Source organism: Otolemur garnettii, unplaced genomic scaffold (assembly GCF_000181295.1).
Source record: "Otolemur garnettii isolate 467f Iridium unplaced genomic scaffold, OtoGar3 scaffold00013, whole genome shotgun sequence".
Classification (NCBI taxonomy): Eukaryota; Metazoa; Chordata; class Mammalia; order Primates; family Galagidae; genus Otolemur; species Otolemur garnettii.
In genome coordinates, this window is record NW_003852408.1 from 28,455,368 (window position 1) to 28,465,464 (window position 10,097).

General features: G+C 36.0%; 1 protein-coding gene across 1 annotated transcript in view; it reads right to left on the reverse strand.

Moving 5' to 3' along the window:
* Positions 1–4,401: 4,401 nt before the first annotated feature.
* Positions 4,402–10,097, reverse strand: part of BMPR2 (bone morphogenetic protein receptor type 2) — a 195,857-nt gene continuing 190,161 nt past the window's right edge. Inside the window, exons 12-13 of the mRNA XM_003785030.3 lie at positions 7,473–8,752; positions 4,402–5,033 (exon numbers count right to left, since the gene is read on the reverse strand). Coding sequence (XP_003785078.1) covers positions 4,783–5,033; positions 7,473–8,752 — 1,531 coding nt within the window. The 3' untranslated portion in view covers positions 4,402–4,782. The remainder of the gene's footprint in view (positions 5,034–7,472; positions 8,753–10,097) is intronic.

Consider the following 10,097-nt stretch of genomic DNA (forward strand, 5'->3'; position numbering starts at 1 on the left):
TGATTTGTCAGATTTATGTAATCAAGGGATATATATAGTAGGGGATCATGCAAGGTAGTTTTGGGTAAAGTTTGCATAGTTCACAATCTAAAGGTTAGAACATAATTTAGCTGCTGAAGAATAAACTACTAGTAAACAGAATGAATGTTTACAAACATCTCAGTCTGAAAATGTCTCCTAGAGTGTATGTGGGAAAGTTAACACAATTTCTCAAACGACTTGTCTAGATAATCGATAAACATGTGTACAAATTCTAACTTTAAAGAGTTAGCTGAGAGATAAAGTAATAAATACAGCAATCTGTGAATAGTTTAATAAACTACATATAACTGGTAGTAAGTTCAACATTAATTTTAAAATGCCGTATAGAAATATAATGTAATCTCAAATCTAGGGGTTAATAGCCTCTGATAAAATATTTATGTCCATAAATATGAAAAAAGAAACAAAAATTTATTGAATATTTTTTCATTTTAAAGAACTTTGAAGAGAAATTTATAGACACTGGAAATTTCAGTATAATAGCTGCAGCCTACCAGGTATTCCATTTGGCCACAGAAGCCAAATTTGAAAATATTTCAAATAATTAAATTTTCACTAGATTTCTTCACTAAATTTTGTGATAATTACCACTCAAATACATACTTGTTTTTTTCCTTTCTATTTACTTTCATATTTGCACCCAAATATATATTTTCTGAAACAAGTGCACACAGGTAAGGAAGTCACACTAAACTGTTTTATAAAAGGGACGTTACCCTTCCATCCTTCCTACATACTTACTCAATTAGTTCTCTGGATTAGCAAATTTTCTAAAGTCACTAAAAGCAGAAATCTTGAAGATGGAGTCAAAGGATTGATAAGACTGAAATTCTGTTAGATTAATTCTTCCATGGAATTAATTAGGATTCCATTCCTAAATATGGAATCAATTTAGGAAAATTTCTATTCCCAAAAGCTACCTTCACTTTTTCCTTAAAATTTACCTTTAGTTCTACAATATGAGAATGTTAGGAATGATGTAAAATGATTTTAAGATTCATGATACAGATGTAGGATTGAATTTTGTCTTGAATTAGTAATTATTTCTCAAGCAACAATCAGTATAGACATACCTACACATCTTATGTTTGCCTAACTTCTTAATTCATTAAGGTATCCGATTTATATAATGACTGAATTTTTTACAAAACATCAGCACATTACACATCCTGTCATACAGCATGTAGGCAGTGTGGTGTGGATGAAAGAGATGTGGAGAGAGGCAAACCCAGGCTAAAATCCCAACTTTTGTCTATTACTAGATGTGAACCTTGGGAAAATTATTATATTTAGTTTGTCTTAGCTTCAGTTTTCTCATCTGTAAAATGGAAATAGTAAATATGGTTGCTCTGAGGATTAAAATAGTCTATATATATCCCAGCATTCAGTACGTGCCTTTCCAAAACTTCTTATAATGACAATAGTGTTTTATTTCCAATTACAGCATAGATTTAAAAACCTTTTAAAAATTAAATCATTTTTGTCTAAACAAAACTCAGATCAAGTTTTTTCAATGACCTAATTCTGATATATAATTAGGATTTTATTAAGGGAACTAATATTAGACTTTGATTACCTACTATGATACTTTTAAGGTTATATCACTATCTGATGGAATGTATTTTAATATTTTTTAATCGAATAGCCTTTTACTAAAAAGAAATCAAACAGTTTGCTACTGTCAAATTTGTGTTAACATTTAAATATCAGCTATAAGAAACAATAGCAGATGAGTAAAGTAATTAACTCATTTAAAGTGATTTCTCTTGCTTATATATTACAATCAGATTCTAAAAGTCTGATGTGCAATTTAATTTCAACTTTATTAAACTGATCTATTAAAACAATTTTTATCTTTCTTACTTTTGCAAACAAGAGTCTACTAAGCAAAGCCAGGGAAAGGAAATTATTTGTCTTAAACATGCTTGAATGAAATAGGAAACTATACAGAGTTCTTCTAATCTGGAACATTAATATTTTCGAGGAGTTTATTATTAAACATCAAAAAATGTTGGAAAACTTGAAATCAACTGGCCCAAATACAAAGTACAGCAGAACATAAGATAACTCTCTTCTTCTGGCAGGAAAAGATCAGTTAGAATTCAAATAATCATTTATCCTTAATGCCTCAAATTGGAGAAGGAATATAATTTATTTTGACTCAAAGTTGTCCTAAAGGCCAGGCATGGTGACTCATGCCTGTAATCCTCACTTTGGGAGGCTGAGGCAGGAGGATCCCTTGAGCTCAGGAGTTTTAGACCAACTTGAGTAAGAGTGAGAGCCTGCCTCTACTAAAAACAGAAAAAAATAGCTGGGCATCATGGCCGGTGCCCGTAGTCCCAGCTACTCAGGTGGCTGAGGCAGGATTGCTTGAACCCAGGAGTCTGAGGTTACTGTGAGCTAGGCTGATGTCACAGCATTCTTGCCTAGGCAACAGGGTGAGATGCAGTCTCAAAAAAAAAAAAAAAATGTCCTACAAATGTTTGAAAAGAATATCCTGAAATACATCTGAAAGATATTTAAGGCAAGACAACTAAGTGAAAATGTACTGGGAATGATAGAAACAATTTTTTGGTAGATAGAAATAACTACAGGCCAGGTGCAGTGGCTAACACCTGTAATCCCAGCACTTTGGAGGCCAAGGTGGAAGGATCATTTAAACCCAGGAGCTGGAGGCTGCAGTGAGTTATGATCATGCCACTATTTCTAGCCTGGGCAACAAAGCAAGATCTCAAAAAACAAACACACAAAAACTGTGAAAAAAATTAAATGCTAGAAAACTGAAAATTCTGTTATGGGTTTGAATTAAGAGAAGGACCAATAAAAAATAAAAGGCAGAAATCCTGGAAACTTGTAAGATAATCACAACTATGTTTAGCAATCCAGCTGAATAAATGATATGCGCATTAACATGTAACTCATATAAGATCACAGCACATGGCAAACAAGATAAGGCTTATATATAAGTAAGTCACATGTATTTTGGATAGTAAATTGGGAAATTTAGGCTGACTATAGGTAGAAGAATATATGAGTGAGAATATATTGTTCAGGAGCTAAACACCTAAATCAGGAATTCTGGGATTTGTATTTTCCCCTTAACTTTTTAATCCCCAGAAATATCTTAGAACTTAATTAGATAATGTCTATTAATTTAAGCACTCTCAACATCTGAAAAAAATTAATGCAAGTGAGATCATAATTGTTTGCAAACTAACAGAAAATAATTTATGTTTAGGGAAAAAAATCCCATATTTGACAGAAATTGCTTAATTTTTTAAAATTCTAAAAAATAATCTTTAGATTATTAGTAGTGAAAAAAGCAAAGGAAGCTTTAAAAATATGATTTCAAGACATGTAACCACTAAAAGGTATACTCTAATATAATGAAAATAATAAATGCTGCTCACATATCAAAGATCATGTGAAAAAGTGGCAAAAGGAAAAATTATGAAAATAGGATTAGCAAAGAAACAATTTTGAAAAGAGAGAGATTAAATTTGAGTCTGCTCAAAAAAGGTAGGTTTGGCAGCAATCCCTCCTTCCATAGTGATTTGGCATGCCAGTTGAATTTTTCCACACAGTGTTTTAGGTCATAGGAAGAGGAATCATTGTCAGATAAAGTTGCCAGGCTTGGCTTGGGAAAGGTAAAAAGATACTACAGGTTTAAAACTATGAATTACTTTTGAAGTTACAATAAATAACTTCAATAAATAATAAATTTGAGTTAAAGATAGCCTATTCAGAGACCAAAGGCTATAATACTATATTGTCTTAACCATCTACCTACTTGGAAATCCCATGTAGATATAGCTCTGTAAGTTTTCTGACACAAGTGTATTTCTTAAATAAATGGATATGGAAATAAAATAAAATGGGAAAAATCTATATTTGATTCCTATATTTTGTTCTATTCTCTCTTATGAACTTCCAAAACTAGAACCAATTATGTTTATTAAAATGCCTGGAAGGAAATGTTTAGGATTTGGAAGGTTAAAAGAAATGGCATTTCAAATTAGGTTTTGGTAGTTCTTTCTTTAGAGCCCTTTGTTTCTGCATTCTCCATAAGAAGAGAGAAAGTAAGAAATCAGGTAGCTGTTTTCTCCTGTGCAAAATTCACTGTCATAGAACTGACCTACAAAAAGTATGGGAGATAGGGGAGAAAAATATTGATATGGAAGAATGTGTGCCCTGTTAGGAAGAGAGCTTTTACAAGAAAGCTTATTTGTGGCCTATAGACTATTGCACATTCAAACAAAACACAACAGACAAGAATGTCCACCAGATAATATGCTTAGGAACATATCAACATATAAACTAACTTGTGCCCAGAAATAAAACATGGATACCAGACACCACTGCAGTCAAACCTGTCGTAATTTGCTTCTGTTTTAATGACCTTTAGAAACTGGTCCAAACTGATTATCAGCAATACATTGTTTTTGCGTTTTTTTCTTAAAAAAATATTTTGAGACCACTTTTTTGATACACACACATATAATTCTGTGGTCATAACAGACAAATATAACTTTAGCAAGACTAAACAAAAGTGCAAAACTTAAAAAACAAAATTAAAAAATATGGAAGCATAAGCTAAATTTTTCTGCATAGCTGAAATCTATTTAAAGCAAGTCCTTGTTACAGGGGTGGGAGGGGGTGCTGACAAGAGGATAAAGCAGTTTTTTTAAATGTCTTCTGCATGTTTAAATGATGCAAAAAAATAATTTCACTCCATAGGCTTCACAGACAGTTCATTCCCATATCTTTAGACACCATGGTTGTGGCAGTGCCTCCTTCTGCAAGGTAAACAGCAGTGCTGGATTTGGAATGAACTGCCCTGTCACTGCCATTGTTGTTGACCTCACAGTCCAGTGGTTCAGTGGAGATGACCCAGGTAGAGGGGCGCCACCGCTTAAGAGAGTAGGGAGTTTTCACACGTTTCTTGATCTTTTCACCTGATCCTGATTTGCCATCTTGTATTGACTCGCCTACTGAAAATAAAAGTACAGAAAAATGAACCATATGAAGAAACTATTAAAAAGTGAAGTATTAGGGTTGTAACTCAAGAGAAAGTTAAACTAATATATATGGAGGGCACTAATAGACATTTCTTGATTCATGATGCCAAGCAATCTTTTTCTAGGCAAAGCTTAACCAACTTACTTTTGAGGCTCTTTTAAGTTAAATGTTTTAAAAATTGACTGAATTATTCTCCATGACAAGGAAAAAATATAGATAAAAACCACAAAAAATAAAAACAGGAGAAAATTCAAAGTTCTCAGACATTCTCTCCAATATTTTGGTTTTGATAGAGATGCTAATTTAGTAAAAAGCGCTTAATCGTTCTAATTAGTGCTCAAATGGATCAAATTTTGACAGTACCTGGAATACAGTATTTTTCTGAAGAATGACAGAAATACCAGAACATACATTTTCTATTAATTCCCTCTTCCAAAACCTGATACAGAGCCTTACAAGACAGAGCCCTTTCAACTGGTTTATGATATAAGCCATTCAAGCAATGGGCTAGATTTTACTGATTGTTTTCTGAGACCTGTATTCTCCTTCAGTCAGCCCATTTTGTAGTCCTTGACAATCACAAAACATAACTTTTCCCCCCAAATGCTTTAATATAAAAGAGAAATCATATTGAACAATAACTGTTACAGATTTTGGTGAGTTCTCCTTGTTTTGCGTTGGAATTCCTTTAGGGCAAGAAACCAAATATCAATTCAAGTTATTTGTTTAAGATGCTATGGGGCTCATAGTATAATACTATAGGTATCCTGAGAGACTCATGCAACCCATAACTCTTTTTTGTTTGTTTTTTAGAAACAAGGTCTATCTCTGTTGCCCAGGCTAGAGTACAGTGGCATAATCATAGCTCACTACAGTCTCAAACTCCTGGGATTAAGTGTTCCTCCTGTCTCAGCCTCTCAAATAGCTGGGACTACAGGCATAAACCTATGCCTATGAAAATTTGACCATACCTGGCTCATTTAAAAAAATTTTCTGTAGGCTCAGAGCTGTATCCAGCCTGGGCCCGCCAAACAACAATGATGGCTGCAACTAAAAAAATAGCCGGGGGTTGTGGTGGGCGCCTGTGGTCCCAGCTACTTGAGAAGCTGAGGCAGGAGACTCACTTGAGCCCAGGAGTTGGAGGTTGCTGTGAGCTGTGATGCCACCGCACTCCACCGAGGGGGACAGCTTGAGGCTCTGTCTCAAAAAAAAATTTTTTTTCTGTAGAAGCTTGGCACCTGTAGCTCAGTGAGTAGGGCGCTGGCCACATACACTGAAGCTGGTGGATTTGAGCCTGGCCTGGGCCTGCTAAACAACAATGACAACTGCAACCAAAAAATAGCCAGGTTTTGTAGCAGGCGCTTGTAGTCCTATCTCCTTGGTTGGCTCAGGCAAAAGAATCACGTAAGCCCAAGAGTTGGAGGTTGCTGTGAACTGTGACACCATAGCACTCTACTGAGGGTGACATAGTAAGACCCTGTCTCAAAAACAAACAAAAAAAATATTTTTGTAGGGACATGAGTCTTGCTATCCTGTTCAGAATGGTCTCAAATTGCTAGCTTCTAGTGACTCTCCTGCCTCGACCTCTTAAAGTCCTGGGATTGTAGGCATCAGCCACTGCACCTAGCCTTTGACACATAGCTCTTGAAAAAGATATGAGAGAATGAGAACAACTTCAAAGTTTCTTTCTTTCTTTTTTTTTTTGAAACAGAGTCTCAAGCTGTTGCCCTGGGTAGAGTACTGTGGCATCATAGCTCACAGCAACCTCCAACTCCTGGGCTCAAGCGATTCTCCTGCCTCCACCTCCCAAGTAGCTGGGACTACAGGCACCCGTCACAATGCTCGGCTAGTTTTTGGTTGCAGCTGTCATTGTTGTTTGGCGGGCCCCAGCTGGATACAGCTCCGGTGTATGTGCCTAGAGCCTTAGCTGCTTGAGCCACAGGTGCCAAGCCAACTTCAAAGCTTCTTTACAGTAACTTTTCTGAAATTTCTGTGGATTTTTATTAAGGTTAATCTGATAAAATCTAAATATACATACAGTAAATATTAACATGGACAATGAACTGTTTAAAGAGTCATACTGACAAAATTACTTAGAGTTCTTAAATTGGTGATATTTACTTAATCTCAATTGTTTATAGCAAATATGTGAGTTGCATTAGAAAGCAGCAGCCATATAAATCACATATTAAATTGGTAATTATTCTAACTATTGTGATGCTATTATCAATGACAAAAATCATTATTTTTTTCTTTATAATAGTCTAGTTTTGAGGCCCAATTAAATGGCTTATATTTTTTCCAGATATGTAAAGGTAAGTAATCACTAGTTGAAAGGTAATCTGTTCTAAGTACTTATTTAAATAGTCCCAAAAGACACATAGGAGAAATTACATGATCTCTACACTTACTCTGCATACTGCTGCCATCCAGGACATTTGTGGCTGACAGATCCAGAGAATTAGGCCTCTGTGCTCTTCTGGGCTTTGATGGCCCAGGATCTGCTACTGTGCTTGGAATACCCTGTGTAAGAACATCTTGTTCTGAACATGGATTGCTGTTGTTGTTATTGGAATTAGTTCGGCCACCTTCTAGTGGCCGTTCCCTCCTGTCCACAAGACGATCTAGAACACCTTCATCATGGCCAGCCTGCTGCTCTCGTCTCAGTAAAGGTTCATGCTCATCAGGACTAGAATTAATATTCAGCCGGGTGTCCTCACCAATAAATTGATTCTGTAGCATTTCTTGGGTCCTATGTGCCACTATGTTGGTTGTCTGGCCAGATGGTACTGTCCCATTGGCATATTGGGCTGTGGCAGCATGAGAGTTAACACTGTGATTTCTACCTGCCACACCATTCATGGTGACTGTCACCACATGAGGTTCTGCTGCATTGATTGTATTCATTTTGGCAACTCCAGTTTCTACTTGTTTCAAGTTTGATTTGTGCTTGCTGCCAAATTTTAGCCGGGGCTCCTTTGTTGAATTTTTGGTGTTCAAAGGCAAACTAGTAGGTCTCTTAGGAAGGTTCTGTTGCTTGGGGAGAGGATAGATCTGAGTAGGCAGAACATCAGGAATTAAACATGCTTGGCCATTTGCAGCCTGTGTGAAGTCCTGCTGTCCAGTCACTTCTACTGCAAGCTTTATGAGTGGGTAAAGTAAGCTAGAACTGGTACTGCTCAGTGGGTCTGGCCCACTAAACTGTTTAAGAGAATGCTCCATGAGATTCTCATCTGAGCTCTCCTTGAGGTTCTTATCAACTTCTTTTGGGTCTAACTTGTTAGTCTCTAAGTCTTCTTCTGTCAGCTGTAAGCAGACAGGGGTTGGCCCAATTGACTGTGCAACATTTGTGGCATGCAGATTTGTTTCATCTGGGTATGGCATCTCAGATATAGTGGTCATGCCAGTACTTGGAGTGAGGCCAGTGGTGTTTGTGGTTGTTGTGTTGGTGGACAGGCTGGTGACACTCGTTTCAGGGCTAGGGATTCGAGCTTGTGCTTGCTGACGTTCATAATTAATTGAGTTTCGGTTCTTTTCCCCTATTGTCAAAGGTGTGCTAGACATTGAATGCTCAGAGGAAATATTCTTCACAATGCTGTCAGTGTGATGAATAGAGTCTTCGATATATGAGGAGGAAGAATAATCTGGATAAGGACCAATTTTTGGCACACGCCTATTATGTGAAAGGTTGCTTAAAGAAAAAAAAAAGTGTCACATTGAGAATGCACATTTATGACAAACAGTCTCTTCAAGTTAACACTTCTGATTTTAAGTCTAAGTTGCTTTTCATTTTATTCCTAACCCATAATACTTTAGAAGTTACTTAAAAAGCCTAATCGAATAATCAAGTGTCAATTAATAACCTGATAAATGTTAGTTTTATATGAATTAAGCCTACTGAAAATTCTATGTGGATCTAGATAAGATCTTAATAAATGTGCATTATTTTCATTTACAAGAGTTAATTTAAAAATCTCCCCTACAGTTTTATAACATCAAATTTATCTGTATCAAATGTCTACTCATACAAGCAGTTATTACATTAAGTGAGAGGAAGAACCATGACATGTTTCTTTTGTACTGCATAACTGTAAATACATAGTTCCTACTCAACAAATACATTATCAATTAAGTTGCAATGGCCAGATGGTAAAAAGAATATATGTTATGTTGTTCCAAATTAGCTCCAGTAAGAGGCACAGTCTAGCAATGAAACCTATTTTTCTGGAGTAGGCTGAGCCATATCAGTGAAAATCCTTTAGCCCGTGGTATAAGAAAGAATGTAATATTCAGATAAAGGATCAAAGATTCAGAACTGCTCTCCAGTTACCATGGGTTCTTCAGTTATTGTCACCTCTTGGGAGAAATGGTTCTTGACTATCACCTCATAATATATTTATATTATTTTAAATCTGACTAAATAAAAACCAGTAATAGCTTATACAAAATAACAAATCAAGATATAAACACTGGGAACATTAATAGATACATGAGTTACAGGAGAGAAGCAGCAGCCAAAGGAAGAGGTTGCCTTTTATAATGAAGACAGATGAGGTAATGCCAGGAGGGGAAGAATTAAAACTATTAAACAGGGCCAGGTGTGGTAGTTCACTATAATTCTGGCACTCTGGGAGGCCGAGGCTGGTGGATTGCTTGACCTCATGAGTTCAAGTTAGAAACCAGCCTGAGCAAGAGAGAGACCCTGTCTCTTAAAAAAAAAAAAAAGCTGGGCATTTGTGGTGGGTGCCTGTAGTCCCAGCTACCTGGAGGCCAAGGCAAGAGGATCTCTTGAGCACAAGAGTTTGAAGTTCCTGTGAGCTATGATGTCACAGCTCTCTACTGGGGGCAAGAATGTGAGGCTCTGTCTCAAAAAAGAAAATAAAACAACTGTTAAATAGCACATGAAAAGAAAGCTAAGGAGGCATAGAGGGTAAGAGCAAAAAAAAAAATGAAACTTAGAGTGAGAATGACTGTAGGATGAACCATACTTAAGGGCAAAATTTAGTATAGATTTTTTTTTTTTTTTTTTTTTTTTT